This window comes from Engystomops pustulosus, chromosome 1, assembly GCF_040894005.1.
Source record: "Engystomops pustulosus chromosome 1, aEngPut4.maternal, whole genome shotgun sequence".
Taxonomy (NCBI): domain Eukaryota; kingdom Metazoa; phylum Chordata; class Amphibia; order Anura; family Leptodactylidae; genus Engystomops; species Engystomops pustulosus.
In genome coordinates, this window is record NC_092411.1 from 144,548,237 (window position 1) to 144,572,210 (window position 23,974).

Genomic DNA, 23,974 nt, shown 5'->3' on the forward strand with positions numbered 1-23,974 from the left:
TTGTTCAATAGGACTGAAAATAGGGGCACCTGAAGTGACAGTCCTGCTTGCAGCCTCTAAAAGTGACTCTTCTTTTCTCATTTCCACTTTGGTGGAGAAAAGTGTTGGAATTTTAGGAAGGGGTACTAGGACAGCCAGCATTATCATGTGTTGAGCTTCGTCCTGGGGATTGATTCATTGGTGTTCACATTTTTAAATGCTTTTATTTTTTTTTGACTTGTGGTGTAAATTGATTAATAAAGGTTCTTGTATTTTTCTGACCTTGTTGCATGTTATTATATGGTAATTTTTGGCATGCTATGGTCACTACATTACATAATATTGAGTAGTGCTGGTCCGCTCCTTCAGTTTTGGGACATTTCATATGCGAGGGTCGGGTGCTGCTAGTGAAGAGAAGGTTAGTCAATTCTCCCACTTTCCATCAGGTGTTTTATATGGGAGAGGCATTGTACAGGTCAGTGTCTGTGAGACACCATAGCTCGCTGTATGTTTCCTTGTGCTGCCTGTGGGCCGGGCTTGTCTGTGTCATGAGACTGCATTGTACAGTGTTTTCTCAGAGTTTGTGTGGAGTTTCCTGTTCCTTGTCGGTGCCGGGTGCAGTGGGCGGGGCTTGATCAGTCCGGGGACACAAGTGCTGAGCCTGTGTGTGTGACTGTGAGGGGACATTGTCCTGGCAGGGCAGCACCGAGTCTGCTCTTCTGTGGTAATTCATATATACGACATGAGGTATTTACCCTAAGAGACATGGCTGAGCCTAACATAGTGCAGGACCCGGAGCACGGTGCCCCAGAAGATGCCTTGCTCTTACCAGTCACTGAGGAACACCCAAACTCCGACAGATGCCAGACACTGAGGAAGCTCAGCCACATCAGGCTGTACAAGAAGAGGTGGTTCATCCTTATCGTAGTGTGTTTGCTCAACTCCTCTAATGCTATGGTAAGTGCCATGTATGTACACTGCTTGTACATAAGTGCTGGACTATGTGTACATAGACGTGTAACAAGCTGTAGATGAACGGGTACCTGCTAGAAATGTGTCATTCAGCTTGTATTTTTGTACATACATATAAAAAGCATTGTAGTTTTGAATGTGGCAAACAAGGACTTGCCCATTGCCTGTATACACTTTGAAAAGCACATTCATTTCCCCTCAAGCTTTATGGCACAGGATCACTACATGTACTTACTGTTTTCTGCAGCAGAGTCGGGACATGGTGGATGGATTAATGCAAACCCCATTCACTTTCTGAAGTACAAACCTCATTAGTTATTGCTGCAGATTCAACGTTCAGAATTGAAGCTTTGCCTCCCTACTGCAGGGAAATCATATCTGAAAACAGACATCTCATTTCTCATGTTTGTGTAGTATAAGGCCTCTTCCACACTAGCGTTGCGTTTCACGTCAGGGTGCAATGCGTGAAAAACTGACGTTTTTGGCTGCGTTTTTGTTCCATTTTTCCTTGGAGTAATTAGCGTTTTTGCGTTTTTCACGCGCGTGTTGTTAGCCTTTTTTTGCGTTTTCGGTGCATTTTTCACGCGCGAGTCAATGGGAGAATCGAGCATTTTTCAAAGGGACCATGGTTTGGGATTAAAATGTGTTATTTAATTGAAAAATAATGTCTTCTGACAAGTTGCAAACATCTGCGATCTATTCTTCACTGTTCCCCGTGTATATTATCTCCCGACAAGTTAGCAGATGTGAAGAACAGTGAAGAATAGAATAAAAACAGTGAACACAGTGAACACAGTGACCACAGGATCATTTAAGAGAAAAACACAGTGCAGAACACAGTGCAGAATAGATTACAGATGTTCGGCACATCTGCTTACTTGTCGGGAGATACGTGCGGAACGGTGCGGCCAAAATAGCATGTGAAGAACAATATATATGTGTGAAGAACACATTGCAGATGTATTTAAACATTTCTTCACATGCTATTTTGGCCGCACCGTTCCGCGCGTATCTTCCGACAAGTAAGCAGATGTGGCGAACATCTGTAATCTATTCTTCACTGTGTTCTTCACTGTCTTTTTCACTTAAATGATCCTGTGGTCACTGTGTTCACTGGTTTTATTCTATTCTTCACTGTTCTTCACTGTGTTTTTTTAATTAAATGATCGTTCGCGAGCAGGGGAAATACTGTTATTCTGGTCACCTAGCAACCCTTACGTTTAAAACGCATTGCACTCGCATTGCACTTGCAATGATTGCGAGTGCAATGCGTTCTTGATGCATCTCCATAGACTTGAATGGGGCGTGAAAAACGCGCGTGACTCGCAAAAATAGAGCATGCTGCGATTTTGACGCGCGTGCAAACGAACGCAAGCACGCGGGTGCAAAACAACGCTAATGAAGAAAGACCCATTGAATACAATGGGACAGAGTGCAATGCAAGTTCTGCGCGTCAAATGCACGCGCAGAACTCGCGCGTGAAAAACGCCAGTGTAGAAGGGGCTTAAGTGTCATGGTTGACACCCAAAGATTGTGGACAAACAATGACTGGGTCCATATACTCAAACCTTTATTTACCAAAAAAGGTCTAAAAGACCTCATTGAGACCCAGTGGTCAGAATAGCACTAAAACATCGCTTTTATTTAGTTGTTTTAAGAGGAAACACTTTGTATAATTCGTGGAAACAGGTTTTTCAACATTCATTAAAAATTATGTAGTCTGTTATGGGGTTGTCTTTATTTTACATTGGATGTGACAAGCCAACCTTTCAGCCGTATAGAAATTAGGACTATGAGTACGTATAAGTGTCTTGGTTGCATGTTATTTAGTCAATTTTACTACTTCCGCTTAATTATTGCTGACTATGCAATTTTCTACTTTAGTGCTACTTTTCTGCAAAAAAATCTAACTACTTTCATTTCCCTGTAAATAAAAGCGAAAGAACTTCACATACTTGGACATAAATGCCTTTCCCACTGTCTTTTTACTAAATTCTGATAAGGAAATAAACCTGATAAATCCTAAAACAGTTGTGCCAACCTATGGCACGCTTGCCAGGGGCAGCACTTAGAGCCCAGGTCCAGGACCATCACCCCTGCAGAGAGTTCAGCAAACAAGGAATCTACCAGCATCCTTGGCTTCCTGGGACTACCGGGGGAGTGAGAAGCTGGGGACAGAGCTGGACATCCTTGACTGCCTGGGAGTAATGGAGGGGCAAAAAAGTGAGGACTGAGCTGGATTATCATTGTGGCTCCTGTTCCTGGCTTTCTGATTCTTCCTGTTCAAGAGAACCTGGGTGGAAGCTACAATGATAATCAGAATTTGCCCACCTTTTTCCTACAATATACTACGTATAGTTTCTTCTATCCTACTATGTGTAGTTGTTCTCTAGATGATGATACGATTGAAAGCTGTGACAGGACAGAGCAGTAAAAGGGGTTTTCCCACAAACCAAGTTAAGTGCTCTGCAATTTCTGTCAGCTCCATTTAGATGTATGGAGTAGAACGGTCATGCACAGAAAGGGCCTAACTTGGTTCGCGGAAAAGTCCCTTTAAAAATAAGTTACAGAATTTTGGAGTTTTCGGAGTTATGTTTCTGATACTTGATGCAGCTAATTAGTGAGGATGCCACACCTCTATAGATCTAAAATTGCTGAGCAATTCTACACATAAGTCATGAATAATGATGACCTGGGTCATCGATGCTAATCTAGGGAGAAGTCTACAAATAAAATAAGACAGTCTAGATAACTTAACCCACCCAAAATAAAGACTTCATTAAAAACTATGTTTAAGATGCATTGCTCTTATTCCTAAAATGGTTCATTTCCATGGCTACAATATTACAAAATCTATTTGTAAACATTGAGTCACGCACAGGGCCGATTCTAGCATATTTGCTGCCTGAGGCGAATATTAAAATGTTGCCCCCCGCTCCCTGTTAAGTAAATGCTGAAAACTTTACTAACAATTAACATCCCCACAGGCAGCTCCCTGACACTGTGTGACTGACTACAGGTTCTTGGAGTTATTAGTGGCATCTAGTACCTTATAGATGACAATCTCTTCCATCAGGAGGACTTTATTCCGGGTTCTCCAATCCATGAAGTATCAAAGGTGAATTCACGGCCGGATGTCTTCAGCTCCGTGCAGCACATCTCCACCCGGGGTCCCTAAAAATACCAAAGTCACTTACAGTATAAAGTCTCCTGGATAACAACACTGCGCTCCTAAATAATATATATCCCTCACAACACAACTGACCACACTCTCCCCACATACAAAACATCTCTTCATTATATATATATTCTACTGGAATTATAGCATGCACAGCCACCAATCAATATACAACACCCCTAATTTATTAATACAGACCCCCCCAACATTTGGTTTACATGATGCAAAGTAATCTATGGTATGATATATAACTAATATATCCCACCCTGTTATTATGTTAAATGATTTTACATAAAGTACTCCCCTGACCAATGTAAATATATAGAACCCCCTAATGAATATATACTATAAATATACAGGCAGTCCCCGGGTTACGTACAAGATGGGTTCTGTAGGTTTGTTCTTAAGTTGAGTTTGTATGTAAGTCAGAACTGTATACTTTATTATTGTAACCCCAGTCAAAAATTTTTTGGTCTCTGTGACAATTGGATTTTAAAAATGTTGGGTTGTCATAAAAACCAGAATTAACAATAAATCTTAATTACAGACACGTGTGATAACTGTTATAGCTGTTTATTGTAGCATAGGACTAAAGTGCAGCAAATTACTAAGATCCAGAGGCCGGTTTGTAACTAGGGGTCGTATGTAAGTCAGGTGTTTTTAAGTAGGGGACCACCTGTATATATATAATTTATTTTTATATAGCCCTGGCCTCATATATTTAAAGGCCTCATTATTCAGCACCCCCCCCCCCAATTAAATTATATACAACTCCCATATACAGATTCCCTACAGCTTAAATAAAATCTTGTCCAACATATACAGCCCCCTCCCAGCTTAGTAATACAGGCAGTCCCCGGGTTACATACAAGATAGGGTCTGGAGGTTTGTTCTTAAGTTGAATTTGTATGTAAGTCGAAACTGTATATTTTATAATGGAAGTTCTAGACAATTTTTTTTCTTTTGCCCCAGTGACAATTGGAGTTTCAACATTTTTGGTGTAATTGGACCAAGAATTATCAATAAAGCTTTATTACAGGCATCTTACAGCTGATCATTGCAGTCTGGGACTATAGTAAAGCATCCAGAGAGCTTCACCAGAGGTCACAGTGGGCAGAGGGGTCCGTCTGTAACTATGAGTTGTCTGTAAGTCGGGTGTCCTTAAGTAGGGGACCGCCTGTATACTGTATCCCATACACAGCCTCCCAGCTTAGTAATATACTGTACCGCATATACAGCCCCAGCTTAGTAATAAACTGTACCCCATATACTGCCCCCCAGCTTAGTAATATACTCTACCCCATATACAGCCTCCCAGCTTAGTGATATACTGTACCCCATATACAGCCCCCCAGCTTAGTAATATACTGTACCCCATATACAGCCTCCCAGCTTAGTAATATACTGTACCCCATATACAGCCCTCTCAGCATAGTAATATACTGTATCCCATATACAGCCTCCCAGCTTAGTGATATACTGTACCCCATATACAGCCTCCCAGCTTAGTAATATACTGTACCCCATATACAGCCCCCCATCTTAGTAATATACTGTATCCCATATACAGCCCTCCAGCTTAGTAATATACTGTACCCCATATACAGCCTCCCAGCTTAGTAATATACTGTACCGCATATACAGCCCCAGCTTAGTAATAAACTGTACCCCATATACTGCCCCCCAGCTTAGTAATATACTCTACCCCATATACAGCCTCCCAGCTTAGTGATATACTGTACCCCATATACAGCCCCCCAGCTTAGTAATATACTGTACCCCATATACAGCCTCCCAGCTTAGTAATATACTGTACCCCATATACAGCCCTCTCAGCATAGTAATATACTGTATCCCATATACAGCCTCCCAGCTTAGTGATATACTGTACCCCATATACAGCCTCCCAGCTTAGTAATATACTGTACCCCATATACAGCCCCCCATCTTAGTAATATACTGTATCCCATATACAGCCCTCCAGCTTAGTAATATACTGTACCCCATATACAGCCTCCCAGCTTAGTAATATACTGTACCCCATATACAGCCCCCCATCTTAGTAATATACTGTATCCCATATACAGCCCCCCCCAGCTTAGTAATATACTGTATTCCATATACAGCCCCCAGCTTAGTAATATACTGTATCCCATATACATCCCCCCAGCTTAGTAATATACTGTATCCCATATACATCCCCCCAGCTTAGTAATATACTGTACCCCATATACAGCCTCCCAGCTTAGTAATATACTGTATCCTATACACAGCCCCAGCTTAGTAATATACTGTACCCCATATACAGCCTCCCAGCTTAGTAATATACTGTATTCCATATACATCCCCCCAGCTTAGTAATATAATGTACCCCATATACAGACCTCCCAGCTTAGTAATATACTGTACCCCATATACATCCCCCCAGCTTATTAATATACTGTACCCCATATACAGCCTCCCAGCTTAGTAATATATTGTATCCCATATACAGCCCCCCAGCTTAGTAATATACTGTACCCCATATACAGACCTCCCAGCTTAGTAATATATTGTATCCCATATACATCCCCCAGCTTAGTAATATACTGTACCCCATATACAGACCTCCCAGCTTAGTAATATATTGTATCCCATATACATCCCCCAGCTTAGTAATATACTGTACCCCATATACAGACCTCCCAGCTTAGTAATATACTGTACCCCATATACATCCCCCCAGCTTAGTAATATACTGTATCCCATATACAGCCCCCCAGCTTAGTAATATACTGTACCCCATATACAGCCTCCCAGCTTAGTAATATATTGTATCCCATATACAGCCCCCCAGCTTAGTAATATACTGTACCCCATATACAGACCTCCCAGCTTAGTAATATATTGTATCCCATATACATCCCCCAGCTTAGTAATATACTGTACCCCATATACAGACCTCCCAGCTTAGTAATATATTGTATCCCATATACATCCCCCAGCTTAGTAATATACTGTACCCCATATACAGACCTCCCAGCTTAGTAATATACTGTACCCCATATACATCCCCCCAGCTTAGTAATATACTGTATCCCATATACAGCCCCCCAGCTTAGTGATATATTGTATCCCATACACAGCCCCAGCTTAGTAATATACAGTATCCCATATACAGCCCCCTCCCAGCTTAGTAATATATTGTATCCCATACACAGCCCCAGCTTAGTAATATACTGTATACCCCCCAGCTGAAATCTGGCCCCATATAAATATATAACACCCCCCCAGGAAAAGAAGATCTGGCCTCATATAATATATACAGCCCCCCAGTATAAAATTATTCTGGCCCCATATAATATATACAGCAACCGCCTGCCCCAGTATAAATGATTCTAGCCCCATATAATATATACTGCACCCCCCCAGTATAAAACAATTATAGCCCCATATAATATATACAGCACCCCCACCCCCCAGTATAAAACAATTATAGCCCCATATAATATATACCGCATCGCCACCCCCAGTATAAAACAATATAGAACCATATAAGATATACAACCCCCCCCCCAGTATAAAACAATATACAACACCCCCCAGTATAAAACAATTACAGCCCCATATAATATATACAACACCCCCCCAGTATATAACAATATAGCCCCATATAATATATACAGCACCCCACCCCCAGTATAAAACAATTATGGCCACATATAATATATACCGCACCCCCACCCCCCCAGTATAAAACAATTATGGCCACATATAGTATATACAGTACCCCCTCCCCCCCAGTATAAAACAATCATGGCCACATATAGTATATACAGTACCACCTCCCCCCAGTATAAAACAATCATGGCCACATATAGTATATACAGTACCCCCTCCCCCCCAGTATAAAGCAATCATGGACACATATAGTATATACAGTAACCCCCCTCCCCCCAGTATAACACAACACCTCCTTACTCCCACTGTTTAGCCACATAGAATTAATGAAATTACATGAAAAATAATAAAAATCATACTCACCTGCAGGCAGCTGCTCCCTCGGCGCGCGGCTCCGGTCTTCCCGCTGCTCTTCTGTGAGCCGCGGCTCCACACAGTGACACAGGCGGCGTGACGTCATGACGCCTGTGTCACTGCTTAGAACGGAGCGACGCCAGCAGCCGGATAGGCACTGCGTCGCTCCGCATATGAATTGCGCCTGTGTCTTAAAGAGACAGGCGCAATTTATTTAGCTAACGCCTGAGGCAATATTTTCATCTCGCCACATGGCACATGTGGTCCTGGTCACGCATATTCATGAGTTACTTGCATCTCCCTGTCTCCTTGTTCCTGATTGACAGGTCTCAGGGCTATGGTACTCTGATGTATGGAACATTGAAAGAGAGCTTTTTGGGCACTTAAAGTCAAGTGACCAGGTATGACATAATCTAAGGCCCTCCTACATCTGATGACATAAAAATACTTGAGCCTCCATGGAGGATGGGGAGGAGTAGAAGTCCATGGAGGATGGAGACGAGCAGATGTCCATGGAGGCTGCTGTGATTTCACGTGATCAGATACATACATGGTGTACAGTTTACTAATGTTTAGAGACTAAAGGACCTGCGATTATGTTACCCTGGTTAAACTCTATGTCTTTTTTCAACCATTTAAACTATGTAACATGGCATGCTAATAAGAGTCATAATAAGATATGGGGAGGAGTAGACTTGAGGGTCGGCTGAGCAGAACAAGCCTTCTCTGATGCCAGGTAATGTAAGATAAAGTTGATTTTTGGGGATGTAAGGGAAAACATTTTTTGCTAAAAGAAGGGTGTCAGTTAGTTAATAGGGCTCTACAGGAACCTGTCACTAGCTGTATATGTATATGTGACAGGTTCTCTTATAGGAAACCTACTATTAGGGATCTACCTAATAAGGTAGATCCGAGGGTAGTTTGTTACTCTCTGCTGTATCCCTATAGTGTCCCTGGCTAATCTTTTAATTTAGTAGAAACAGAAAAAAAGATAATTTTATCTTTATGCAAATTATCATCAAAGGCTACTGGGGCATGGAGTAGCCTCATGAGGGAGCAGTCGCAAAGGCTACTCCACGTCCCAGTAACCTGTGTGATCCCTCCTACCGGCACCTCCTTTATCGATGTCCACGGTCCCCTCTTCAAAGCTGGCGTTCTGTGCATGCGTGATGCAAGGATTCCTTATATCTTATGCTTTTATTTGTTTATGTATGCATTCAAGGAAATTGTATTATTTTTTTTTTGTAAACATTTTTTTTATATATTAAAATCATTTTTGTACTTTTAAAAATTATTTTCTGGTCCCTATGGGGGTCTGATCGCTAATACAATATACTGTACCACAACAGTATTGTAATATCTTTTTTAATCAACCGCTACTAATGTAAATATGCATCATGATGCATGGGCAATTTTGGGTTCCAAAGAGACAAGAGTCTGGTAATACAAGTTAGTGGGGGAAATTATCATACGCCTGCTTATTGTGCATTACCGAATGATTTAAACTGGTCACCTTCCACTGCATAGGATACATCAGGATGCTCCTACAATTGTACACAAAGTCCTGCCTGGCGTAGAATTGCGCTATAACCTATGCCTGAACAGACTAAGCCTATAACTAGGGAGTTCGCAAAAAATTGCGATTATTCGTGGCTGGCATACAAGCCCTAATAAATCTCCCCTATGACTCTTTTTGAAAAACATCAAATAGGACTGAGGTTATCTGGGGTCACATGAAAAAGACAATGAAACTTTCACACAGCTTATCTGTAAGCACATTAAGGACTTTGTTCTTAGCTAATTCTGTTATTTAGTTTTTATTTTATGACACCTCTCCATTGTTCTTTTGTGTACACATTTGTCATGTCTGATGAAGAAACATAAGTAATCTCAAAAAGACTGCATCCAGAGGTAAGAGGTATCATCATTATGTAAGGCTTTGTTCACATTCACAATTAACATTTTGATTGTTTTAAGAATGATTAAAAACAGCACAGAACAAAAGTGCATGGTTCTGCCATTGCAAATCCCCATTCACTATGGAAGGGTGCTAAGGGCATGACAGAGGGAAGTCAAGTTCTCCCCATTTCAGAATTTCTACTTTGCTTTAACTTGCATCAATGAACATCAGTAACCGTCTCTCCCGAGGTCCAGTGCATGATGTCAATCACAGCTCAGGAGACTTTCTGACTTCACTGCTAAACTCTGTGCCTCTCTGACTTTATACAACCATTTTACATTTCACTTCAAAGTAGATTTTCTGGATGATGGCACCACACTGGGTCAGTAAAGAATTTGCACGGCCGTGACAGATATTTAACAGGGGATTGTGTTGCACACAATTGGATTTTGGCGCAGCTGCACTGGCTTTCATGCAACAGAAATGGGGGGTGGGCGGGCGGTCGGACAATGCAACTGATTCGGATTGAGCACGGGATTTAACTTTCAAATTGTGTCACAAGACAATGCACTTACATGCACCAGGAATAAGGTGAACCCGGGCAGACCTGAGCAGGGAAGCATCACATGCCCGTTATCAGGCGTACGATCTTAGTGAATCGCCGCAGAGTACATGATTGTCGGACAATGCAATTTCTGTGAACCCCTCCAGACGGATAAGTAAATGTGCACCAATATACTGGTAAGAGTTTGTTAGGGAAGTTTCTGTTGACAGGTTTTCCTTTAAGCACTAACTCTCCTCACTGTCCAGCGTTAAAATTTTAATTTCAGAGACACAAATGTTCATACATAATCATACAACAACATGCTGCTTCGATTGGATAAGTAATAAGATCCTTCTATAAACTAGGCATGTCTAAGAAGTTGGCGGAAAGTCAATCTCATGCTGGATTGTAAATATTTGTAGATCGTTGTTTTTCATGATTTTTCCTTTACTTTGGAAACATTTATACTACTAAACCTATCAAAACCTTTCTTTTTATGTTTCAGTTATGGATCAGCTTTGCTCCAGTAGCTGATGTGACTGCCACACACTTGAAGTGCTCTCTAGATGTTGTCAATTACTTGTCCCTTGTGTATCTTGTAATATCAATACCAATTGGTTTTCTGGCATCCTGGCTGCTGGACACACTCGGCTTGAACTATGCCGTAAGTTCAATAAAATAATTTTTCTAATTTTCTATCAGTATCAAAGAGTAATAGATACATTATATGATATTTAAATAGATCTGGTGAGTTGTGTGCTGCCATTTTAGGGAGAATGAGCACTCCGTGTTATGTCATTGTGGAGCGCCAATCCTCCCCGAAATGACAGCGATGGGGGCTTGAAAATGGCTGCGTGCACGCATATAAACGCATTTAAATATTGGCAGCAACATTTACTGGGGTGGGTGGGGGAATGAAGTCCAGGCGACCGAACCAGCAAAGTAGTTTAATGAGGTAAAATCTGGTCACAGGTTCCCTTTGACATCCATATTTGCTGGGAACATGCAATACACATTTTTGACACAAGGTGGCAAAATACACAATGCATATTTGTGATATATTACTGATGTATACAAATTGCAAATTCACAGTTAGAATAAGTAAATGGATAATGATATAGCTATAATCCATTTGCAGCTGTTAAAGATTTGAGAGCCCTTGCGAATTACCACCTAAATTTGACCTAAAATGATCAAATTTAATGTGCAGTATGTTTAATCTCTTACATGTGAATGGAGTTTTGATCTCCTTTGTGAAATAAATGAACCCCATTTTCTGCTCATACTCCATATCAAGGGAAGGTGGAGTTAACATGCTTTTTTTGGCTGTGGTTGAGTACACTTTTCCCCCTCGGCAATAAGTTCACTCATGAAGTGAGAAGCTTCTTCTACCCATTGCTATATAGAAAGCAGTTTGTCAGTGTTACACTATGTATATTGTAGACAGATTGTGATAACTTAACTCTCTTTACTTCTGGAGACAAGTAAAGACTACTGGGTGATTCATTTTTAGGCAGGATTAGTGTGTTTTTATCCAAAACTTTTCTGCCACTTAGATTTATTTTAGGACTGATTTCCCTTTGGTAAATCATTACTCTTTTTTTTGCAACTGTTTGTTCCCTGTTTCTTTTATGGGTGAAATTTTTCATGCATTTTATACTAAACAGTTACTTACACCTTGATCCAACCGGTGACGTCAGAGCCAGGGCATGGAGGGGCGTGGGCTCTCTCCTAGTTCCCCAGCCGAGAGCAGGAGGTGGCTTGCAGCGACGGTGGGCATAAATTAAAAGCTGGGGAAGCCGAGAGGTGCTCGGGCGCCGTCTGCCTGAGCGCATCTACCTGCTGTAGACTGAAGAAGCAGCTTAATTAGGACACTCTACCAACAGTAATCTGGTGATAGATGCCCTTTAATTTTATTAGGATAGGACTGGAGCAACGCTGCTAATAACCACATGGCTACAATCACTCATTTTTGGGAAGCCAAAAATACCAATTTGAATCATTTGTTGCCATTTTTTTTTCATATCATCAGTGGCATGAACAAGCATGAATAATGCTCACCCATAGATATTTGTTGAAAAGAATGTGCATGCTATTGATGAAAGTCCAGCTAGACCACATATCAAAGAAGAGATAGAGCAGTGGTTTGTTGTGTTTATTCAGAAAAAGTTTTCATTTACAACACTTTAGAAATGTGTTAGAAATGGGACACTTGACAGAATTTTGTGAAAACAGAATCACATACAATATCACAGACTTCCTTTCAATGAAGAGAAAAATATACATATTGCATGGGTGTGAAAGTACGTTGCTACTTAAGAGGTAAACAAAGGTTACACAATGAGATAATAGAAATGGGAAACATGCATTACTTTACCATTCCCAGGTAGATAATACGAGGCTGCAGTGCCCTCTATGGATATGTATCACCTTTTTGGCAGCCTGTGCCACAATTCTGGAGTAAAAAATGGGTTAATCTCTTAGCGCTCTGAGCCGTAACAGTACAGCGTGGAGCTGCTAATGCTGTATGAAGTGTGCTCATGGGGTGAGCCCTCGTCATACAGACATGGGGCTTGCTGTATATTGTAGCAAACACCCACTGCTAATACTTAATACTTTAGCCAATTTAAAAGACACACCGCCATCTTGTTTGCGATGGTCACTCCATGTGACGTCATTGAGGAGCGCCAATCGGTGCCATGACAGTCTGGAGTCTTAGGCCCCTTCCACACTTGCGTTGCAGATCATGTCAGAGTCTGATCAGGGTGCGATCAGGGTTTGGTCAGTGAAAAACGCACATTTTGCACCAGAGTGCAATCAGTTTTCAGTCAGAGTTTGTTCAGTGTCTCAGTTTTTCATGCGCGTTTTCAATGCAATTGCAATGCAATTTCAATGCGTTTTTGGACTCCGGGCTGAGCTCTATCTTTTCTATGGCAATTGATGCGTGAAAAACGCATTGCACTTGCATTGCACTTGCGTGTGTCTCAGAGTGCGATGCGTTTTTGATGCATCTCCATAGACTTGTATGGTGCGTTTTTCACGCGTGTGACTTGCAAATGTAGAGCATGTCGAGATTTAAACGCGTGTTAAAAAAACCGCGTGTGTGCACGTGAAAAAAAAATGCAAGTCTGAAAAGACCCATTGCTTACAATGGGTCAGAGTGCAATGCAAGTTCTGCGCGTCAAAAGCACGCGCAGAAAATGCGTGTGAAAGGGGCCTTAGGTTTATTTTTTGCTCCCCTCATTCAAAAATCTAGCACTTTTTCATTTTCTGTGTACAGAGCTGTTATGGCTTATTTTCTTTGTAATACATTTTACCTCTCAGTGACGTTATTTATTATTCCATGCCGTGTAATGGGAAGCTGTAAAAAATTTTTAAATGTGGTAAAATTGGTGAAACATTTTCATCCATTTTTGTGGGCAGTTTTTACTACTTTCTGTGCACTCCAAATGATACATCTACTTTATTCTTTGGTTCGGTACAATAACGATGATACCAAATTTATATAGGTTTTATTGTGTTTTAACCTCTTGGCACTCAGTGTCCGATATATCGGACGCTGAGCTGATGCCGGTCCAGCTCAAAATCTGAGCCGAACTGGCATCGGGATACACGGGGTGCCGGCTGTGACTGATAGCCGAACCCTGCGCGTCGCTACGGTCCGCGCGTCATGTAAACATGGATTCAGCTTCCAGCTGGACCTGACAACCCGCATACACAGTGCTATGAATAGGGATGAGTGGGCGAGGAACCTGAATCCAGCATTGCTCCGGCGGCCATGTTTGTTCACATGAGCGACAGAAGCGCGGAGGCCGTCGGAAGGTGCATCTTTATTTTTTTAAGCAGCACCCTCCCGGCCACCTTTTGTTTTTTTTTCATAACTCTCGGACAAGGAGTTAATACATTTTAAAAAATGAAAATGTGCACAAAAAGAATTGTTTCACCATCTTCTGACGCCAGTAACTTTCTTATACTTCAGTATATAGAGCTGTGTAAGGTGTCATTTTTTGTGAGATAAGCCGATGTTTTCATTGCTACCTTTTTCAAGACTGCGTGACCCTTTTATCACATTTTATTACCGTATATACCTCAGTACAAGCCGACGTACCTAATTTTACCACCAAAAACTGTGAAAACCTATTGACTGGAGTAGAAGCCTAGGGTGGGAAATGCATTGGTCACAGCCTCCCCAGTATATAGCCAGCTGGCCCTGCCCACCAGTATATTGCCAGCCAACCCCCAGTAGTATATAGCCAGCCCCCCTGTATTATACAGCCAACCAGCTTCCTTTATTATGGTATATAGCCAGCCAGCCCACAGTTTGGCCAGTACATAAATAAATTAACTGAGTACTTACCATTCAGGCAGCTCCTCTGCTATCTTCTTGTTTGCGGGTGCCGGCTCCAGGTCCACGCAGCTCTGTACACACGACCAGCGCACAATTGTCGTGTCACAGTTGTTCACCACAAAAATTGTGCTGAAAACCTCGTCTTATATTCGAGTATATAAGGTAAACTTTTAATGTGATGTGAAATGGCATAAAAGTGGCGTTCAGGATACTTGAGCGGAATTATACGTAATGGGGTTTACCGACGAGCATAGTTTTTATATTTTGATAGATCGGGCATTTTGGGACTCGGCAATACCTAACATGTTTGTGATTTTTACAGTTTAGTTTTAAATGAGTTATAGGGAAAGTGGGCGATTTGAATTTTTAGGTTTTTTGTTATTTATTTATTTTACAATTTTTTTAGACCTACTACGGTATTTTAACCCAAGATGGTCTGATTGTTGCTCCTATATATTGCAATACTACTGTAATGCAATATATGGCGTTTTTAGAAAGGATTCATCACAATGTGAATCTGTAGAAGCCAAGCAGCCTTGGGTCCTACTAAGACCTAAGGCGGTCATGGCACGATCTCAACAAAGATGCCGGCGCCACTGCCACACCACTGCCTTTTAAATGCAGCCGGCGGCAATCAAAAAGTTAATGCAACCAATTGCGGCTATTAGTATTAGACTAGGGCTCACCCATTTCATACAGTAGTAGCATCTCCGCGCTAAGAGGTTAATCTAAGATCACTGGCAGGGATGCGCAATAGACTGAGATGAGAGGAGAGGAAGGGAGGTGCAACATTATGCAGAGCTTTGTGGATGATGGTGATTATTTTAACCTGTATTTTGAAGGAAACGGACAACCAGTGCAGTGGCTGGCATAGACTGGCGGCATCCATGTAGCATTTGGTCTGGCTGCTGCATTAAGAATAGATTGTAGATGAGAGAGCTTAGTGAGTATAAGACCAATTACCGTATATATATATACGAGTAGTATAAGCCAACCCGAGTATAAGCTGAGACCCCTAATTTTACCACCAAAAAACTGGGAAAAACTATTGACTCGAGTATAAGCCGAAGGTGGGAAATGCACTGGTCACCGCCCCATCCCAGTATATAGCCAGCAAGCCCCCAGTAGTATATAGTCAGCCAGCTTCCAGTAGTATATAGCCAGCCTGCCCCCATGTAGTATATAGCCACCCCCTAGTAGTATAGAGCCACGCAGCCCCATGTAGTATACAGCAAGCCCCCAGTAGTATACAGCCAGCTAGCCCCCAGTAGTATACATCCAGCCCCTAGTAGTATACAGCCAGCCAGCCCCTAGTAGTATACAGCCAGCCCCCTAGGAGAATAGAGAGACACAGAAAAAGAGACACTGAGGGGGAGATTTATCATACCCCAGCATCCATGTGCCGGCGTATGATAGTGGCCACTTCCCGCAAGTCGTACTGAATACGTCAAGAGGCTTGAAGCTTCTTGATATATCTGGCAGGCGAGCGGCGCTGCCGGTGAGTCTTTCGTAAAAACCGGCAAACTTTTGTTTGCTGCTTTTGCTAAAAAAAAGCAGGCACAGGCCATGCCTGCCTCCTCCACCGGCCGCCGCGGCCCTTTACACCCACCCCAGGTCCACATGGGGTTGAGTTGGCGTCTTCGTGATTTTAATAGCAAATTTCACTTATCAATGGTGTGGAAACAGTGATAAGTCTCCCCCTGAAAGTGTGGTCAGAGAGATAGGAAGAGAACCAAGAGAGTGCAGTGTCCTTTAGGCCAGTGGAGCGAAACATCCTGAGGAGGAGCTGGTGGTCCAAAGTATCAAACACTGCCAAGAGATCAAGGAGATTGAGGAGAGAATAGTCACCTTTGGATTTAGCAGTAAGGAGATCATTGGAGACTTTAGAAAGAGCAGTTTCAGTGGAGTACGGATACCAGATTGTAGGGGGTCAAGGAGGGAGTTAGCTGAGAGATAGCGGGTTGGTCAAGAATAGACCAGATGTTCCAGGAGTTTGAAGATGAAAAGGAGATTAGAGACTGGTCTGTAGTTAGTAGCACTGAATGGTTCCAGGGAAGTTTTCTTTAGTAATGGGTTAACCGCATGCTTGAAAGAAGTGGAACAACACCAGAAGAGAGAGAGAGGTTGAAGATTTTAGTGAGGTGAGAAATGACCTCAACTATATCTTTAAATATATTCTGATATAGACGTCCTTCAAGGTATATTCAGTCCATAATCTGCAACAAAGCAGCATGTATTACATGCAGATCACTAGCAGTTTATAGTCAGATTCTACATTCTCGTCATGTGTGAAAAGAAGATTTTTATTTATTCTGTTAAGTGTAAAATTAATATATTATGTAGATATTCTTTTCATGTAATTGTAATTTTGTGACTGAGGGTCATTGGTGCCTTAATGTCCAGCCATTGTCCAGTCTCAAACTCGTGGCCCGAGGGCCAACTGCTATAGTGTCCTGGTGCTGCACGGCCCCTAACTTACCATTTCATGGGCGACAATTGAAGTCCCAGTGAAGTCGTAAAATTGTATAAACGTTTGCCAAAATATGACATAAACAGAATATGTACAGTGTCAATCAATCACAGTTCTAAGCATTGTGTTTCTAGGTGAAAGTTACAGTCAGTAATTGAAATCTGTATTTAAAAATCTGATTTTTTTTTTTACCTCTACTTTAACGGTGCAAAAAAGGAGATTCTCCTCTCTAAGAGGACACTGGAATTGTGTTCCTAGGTGCCACGTTTCAGGAGACATGTCCACACTGTCTTGATGTGTATATACTGTATGTGCTATCTGCAAGGGGCATGTGCAAATACTATGTATATAGCCGTAACACAGTTGTGAAGATTGCATGTCATTTATGTATACAGGCAGTCCCCGATTATGCACAAGATAGGTTCCATAGATCTGTTCTTAAGTTCAATTTGTATGCAAATCGAAACTGTATATTTTATAATTGTAGCTCCAGACAAATTTTTTATTGTGTACTTCACACTGCCATACAAGAAGTGAATTATGATATCAATAAAGAAGACTTTATTATTGTTGTTTCGTTCCCCTAAAAACATATTTTTTAAATAAATTATGATGACTAGATGCTAAATAAATATACCCACATACATATTCATCAATCTAGAAATAAAGTTGCAGCTTTTGTAGGCTAGAGGCCTTATTAATATCTTTTCAGTACATGCACCACCCTTGCCATGTTGAGCTTTGTAATGCAGTAATTGCTGCCAAAACTAGACTGCATCCTTAAAGTTGTAGGTGCCCTTCAGCTTTGATATGGTATTATGACCCTAGAACATCGCTAGCGGGCCTTTAGTACTGTCACGGGGCAGGTTGCTGTTCACTAGCCACTTGTCCTATTCTCCTGATTAACCATTGCACATATAAGTGTACTTAAAAATGCACCAGCCACAACTGTAGATATGATCCAATGAACCACATCATTATACATGTTGTGTCAATGGATCCTACTCTGGGCATCGTCCATGATGGCTGAGTGGAAGGTACTTGAAACTGAAGCTGTGCGAGAAAGAGTGCACTGCACCTCTCCTCCATTGTGCACCTCAATGAAACATTTCATACAAATAAAAACAGGTATAAGGAAAAAGAACATAAAAGGTAGGAAGGGTTGGGAATTTTAACATATGTCTAGTGTTCCTTTAGAACACTTGAGTCATTTTGAAAAAGGTAAAATTTGTAAGATGTTTTGGGGAAATTCTGACAACTTATTTGAACATATCATTCTTGTCCCTGCAGATAATTATCGGTTCCTGGTTAAATATGACTGGCAGCATTGTGCGTTCTGCCAGTGAGATCAATTTTCTAAATTCTGGGAGAAGTAACTTGATTTACCTATTTGTGGGCCAGAGTATTTGTGCTGTGGCCCAGCCTCTTGTGCTCTTTGTTCCTGCTAAGCTTGCTGCTGTGTGGTTTCCTGAACACCAACGTGCCACAGCAAATATGATTGCATCCATGTGTAAGTATTATTTATTTAACTCACTTCATCATATATGATCCTATATAAAGGTATCCCTTTTTGACCTAGATCCTTTTCTGTGTTCTTGTGATTGTAACAAAATCTACAGTACCGCACAAAAGTTTGGGGTCACCCAGACAATTTTTTGTTTTGCATGAAAACTCATACTTTTATATTTCAAATGAGTTGCAAAATGAATAGAAAATAAAGTCCAGACATTGACAAGTTTTCATTTTTTTTTAATTTGAAATAATTTACTGCAAATTTTGCTTTCGTTAAAGAATTCTCCCCTTGCTGCAATTATTTAACCCCATGCTCCCAGAAGCCCCTCCCACAAGTTGGATAGGCTTGATGGGCACATTTTGCTTACCACACTGTCAGGCTGCTCCCACAACAGCTCAATGGGGTTAAGATCTGGTGACTGAGCTGTTCACTCCACTGCCTATAGAATACCAGCTGCCTGATTTGTCCCTAAATAGTTCACGCATAATTTGGTGTGCTTTGGGTAATTGTCCTGTTTTAGGAGGAAATTGGTTCTAATCATGGGCTGTCCAAAGGGTATGCAAGCATTGTGAGAGAATGAAAAAACACGAGTGCACCAGAAGAAGTGCTGTTCAGCGTGAAACGTCCGTCGTTTTGTCTGTTTGTGATGTCCTGCACATGATTTCCTTCCCTCCCTCCCTGCAATGGGGTTATGTCGGGCACAAAGTTTTTAGAAGGCGAGTGCGATTCCATTTTTTCATTCTCTCACATGCTTGCATACTGAGAAGTTCTACTAGAGTACAGCACAAACCTTGACAACACTTTATTTGCTCCCATTTGTCTTCATTAGTGCAAAAAAATCTGTTTATACGGGAAACAATGATTCACTAATATTAAAGCAGTAGCCAATCAGTTTTCCTCTCTTTTTTTCTGTCCAAAGGGTATGCATGGTGTTGCAAAATGGAGTGATAGCCTTCCTTATTCATAATCCCTTTAACCTTTACAAATCTCCCATTTTCCTAGCACCAAAGCAGCCCCAGATAATCACATTACCTCCACCGTGCTTGACAGGTGGCGTCAGGCACTCTCCCAGCATCTTTTTAGTTGTTCTGCGTCTCTCAAATGTTCTACTGTTCTTATATTTATCTGCAGACTCATTTGTCCATAACACTTTTTTCTTTCTTCCTCTGACCAGAGTTTGTGTTTGTTTGCCCACATTTATTGTTTCCTTTTATTAGCCAGTCTCAGATATGGCTTTTTCTTTGCCACTCTGCCCTGAAGGCCAGCATCCTGGAGTTGCCTCTTCACTGTAGAGGTGGACACTGGCATTTTTGCGGGTACTATTTAATGAAGCTGCCAGTTGAAGACCTAGTCAGTTTCTCAAACTAGAGACTGTAATGTACTTGTCTTGTTGCTTAGTTGTGCAGCGGTGCCTCCCATTTCTTTCTACTCTGGTTAAAGCCTGTTTGTGATCTCCTCTGAAGGTAATAAACACCATTGTAGGAAATCTTCAGTTTCTTGGCAAATTGTTGCATGGAACAGCCTTCATTTCTAAGAACTAGAATATACGGTTGAGTTTTACATGAGTTCTGGCCATTGTGAGAGTTTCATAGAACAAACAAATGTAATTCTCCAGATTCTCAATCAGTTCAAATGAAGGTCAGTTTTATAGCTTCTCTTCTCAGCTGTGCTATCACATGGTTTTGTTAGTACTTTCTAAACATCCATTAGCCTTCTTGCACAGTTAGCAAACACAATTTACCATTAAAACACTGGAGTAGTGGTTTTTGGAAATGGGCCTATATAGACCTATGTGGATATTGCATTAAAAACCAAACGTTTGCAGCTAGAATAGTCATTTGCCACATTAACAATGTATATAGGGTATTTATAATTCATTTAATTTTAGCTTCATTGAAAAATAATGTCCTTTTTTTAAAATAAGGAAATTTCTAAGTGACCCCAAACTTTTGAGGGCTAGTATATATCTATAAGCAGAAGTCTAATTTTCTTTTTTAATCCCTGTTTTTTTTTCTAGCCAACCCATTTGGCATATTTTTAGCAAACTTATTGTCTCCAGTAATTGCATCTCAAGAAAAATACATTCCATTATTAGTAAGTACAATGATTTGCTTACATCTTTTTAGGCTATCTATTATCAACACCTAAAATTAACATATATGTGTTTTTGTTTTACAGCATGGTGTCTATGGCATCCCTGCTGTAATAGCCTGCATTTTAGCCACAGCAGGGGTTAATGAAAAAGCCCCACTGACCCCGCCTTCAATCAGTGCAGTCAATTCTGCCACTGAGCCCTTCTTCACTGGTTTAAAACAGGTAAGCACTGTAGACACAAGCGGTTTTTCTATCTAAAGTATGTCTCTTGTAAAACAAGCTCTTAACTCCTTCCCACTGATGCCCTTTTTGGTTTTACCATTTTTTGCTCCCCTTCTTTTTTCTGTGTATGGTGCTTTCTAAGGGCTTTTTTGTACAGGAGGTTTTAATTTTTATGAAAACATTATAAAACCTATTCTGCCCAGTTCCTTCAGAGGGTGCTGGTTAGTCAGACCTATTTCTGCTATGTATTGTTTGCTGTTTTGTGTATTTGACTCCTGCTCTGTGTACTGACCATTCTATTGCTATACAATTCTGTACCTTTGCCACCGACTTGATTTTGATAATGATAAAAGTAGATTGAGAATTAGTATTAATATGTCTATGGGAACCATTCATTAGGTGAAATTGTTTTATCCTGATGACAGGTTTCGTTAAAAATAGACGGACACTAATTCTGGATGAGTTTCCTATACAGCAGTTGCACATATACATTTCAAAAAGGAGTATCCCCTGTGTGCACAGAATGGAGGCAAGCCATTTCCTCCACTTTCTGAGATAAAAGGCTGAACGTTTTCATATAAGATGCTCAAAATTGTCATCACAAAATATTAGAAAAGTATTTGTCAGTGAGCTATCATTTGCAAAAAAATGTTGAACTCCTGTAGGTTAATGACCATTAGCTTTTGTGATACATATTGAAGGAATTAATTAGCTGCACAAAACTGTCAAATAAGAAAGAATAAGGAATAAGAAAGAAGTTAATACATATTACATAACTGCTTTGAAATACATTCACAGTACATATACAGTAAATATTGCATTTTAATCACTTGTCTTATCTTTTGCAGCTCATGAAAAATAGAGCTTACATTATATTAATGATTTGCTTTGGAAGTGGTCTTGGCATTTTCACAGCCTTCTCTGCATTCCTTGAACAAATTTTGTGCTTCAATGGCTATTCTAATGTAAGCATAACACTTATTTCTTATTATTTAAGTGTCTCTTGTTTTTCACTGCTTAAAAGACAGGGGAAAAATCAGCTTTACCCCAGACGCCCTGGGGTAAATAAAATATTCTTTATTTCTTCAAAAGCACTAGAGTCATACCACTATGGGGATATAAAGTGCTATCTGACACGTTTCAGACCTCCTTAGTCATAGATCTATGACACAGATACATCTGACAAAGGACCGCAATAGGTCTGAAACGCGTCAGATGGCACTGTAAATCCTCATGATGATATGACTGTACAACTTTTATCCTGAAAAAATAAAGAAAATTCCACGATTTATTTGAACAAGTGAGTGCTGATCTTTTTACTCTTATCTCTTGTATTTTAACAAACTTGCATGAAGTATTGTCAGTTCAAGTGCACAATGAAGCACTTTGCTCTTATAAGATATATTGCAAACTTTCTTGGAGTCATTTATACTGATTCAGACATGGTTTGTTTAAAAATTAGTGACCATTTTATTGTTCACCTTCAATTGTGGACAATAGTGGGCTTTTTAGTAATAGAAGTCTATTTCTGCATTGCATAAAGCACTTTCTCTACCATGGACACCAGATATCATATGTAAATTTAAGCAATTTACAGCCATCTTTTGGGTTAGTTAAAAGTTGAAGGGCTGTGGAGTTGGTAAGCTGCAGTTTCTCCTCTGATTCAGACCTTGACTGCTTCATTAATGGCCAATAATTAGTATTAACTAATTTACTGAAGTAAAATGGTATCATTAGGCTTCTTCTCGCTGTTATATACATAATCAGGATAAAAAGAAAAAGCAGCTATACCTTGCTCTCATATTATAACATTTGATATATAAGCCTAAATCTATTCTCAGCTGCTAGTTTTATATCATTGTTGGGGAAAGAGCACTTTATCCATTTTAATAGAATGTTATAAAAGTTAAGTCTTAGTGATAAAAGGGTTAAGTTAGCCCCTTTTGGCCCTTGTTATATATTTGATTACAGTAATAACCCTATCACATCCAGGCCCACATATTTAATTTTGTGTTTTAAACCTCTCATTGGCAGAAATAATTAAAAGTCTAGACTCACCTTTAGTGAGGAGCATGTTGTGTGGACAGAAGGGAAGTGGTCCACAGTTCATTTAAGTAATAAATTTAGTAATTTTGGTAATCATTTGGGTCTGATGGGAAATATTCTGTTCATTCTGGGAAAAGACTGCACCCAAATTGTGTGAAGACGTAAAGGTGGTGGAAAAGTGTAATGGTTTGGGGAAAGTTTTCTGGAGCCACACAGCAAACCGGTAAAGCAGTTCCTTGAAACATTGGAACAATGAAATGTCAGGCCCAGAGTCCTGATCTAAACCGAACAAAAAACCTCTTGAAAATCCTTGGTGACACAGTTATGGCCCATTGTGAGAGCCTAGTGATGTTTTTTTTTTTCAAAGCGCAGCCCCCCCCCCAACACATAATTCAGCTGCTACAGAACCTCATAATACACACCACGGATACTACAAAACATCACAATACAAAAATCTCAACACCTGCAGAACTTTGTAATTCATACATCAGCTGCTGCAGAAACTCATAATACACCCTCTGCTGCTGTGTCCACCAATTTTTATATCTCCTTGGACTGTCATGGACTGCATTCACACACAGCCTTTGACTTGCATTTTGAAATGCAATTTAAAGACTGTGCGAGAGGAGCTTGGCCAATTTTACACACATATTTTGGTGCGGAAATTCTGCAGCGTAATACAGCAGCATTGAAA

The 23,974-nt window shown here is 40.6% G+C and overlaps 1 protein-coding gene across 1 annotated transcript in view; it reads left to right on the plus strand.

Annotated features, from left to right (window-relative positions):
- Positions 1-550: 550 nt before the first annotated feature.
- The window catches only part of SLC49A3 (solute carrier family 49 member 3), a 36,032-nt gene continuing 12,608 nt past the window's right edge, over positions 551-23,974 (plus strand). The window contains exons 1-6 of the mRNA XM_072155383.1: positions 551-936; positions 11,093-11,251; positions 18,696-18,915; positions 20,936-21,012; positions 21,097-21,234; positions 22,083-22,199. Coding sequence (XP_072011484.1) covers positions 745-936; positions 11,093-11,251; positions 18,696-18,915; positions 20,936-21,012; positions 21,097-21,234; positions 22,083-22,199 — 903 coding nt within the window. The 5' untranslated portion in view covers positions 551-744. The remainder of the gene's footprint in view (positions 937-11,092; positions 11,252-18,695; positions 18,916-20,935; positions 21,013-21,096; positions 21,235-22,082; positions 22,200-23,974) is intronic.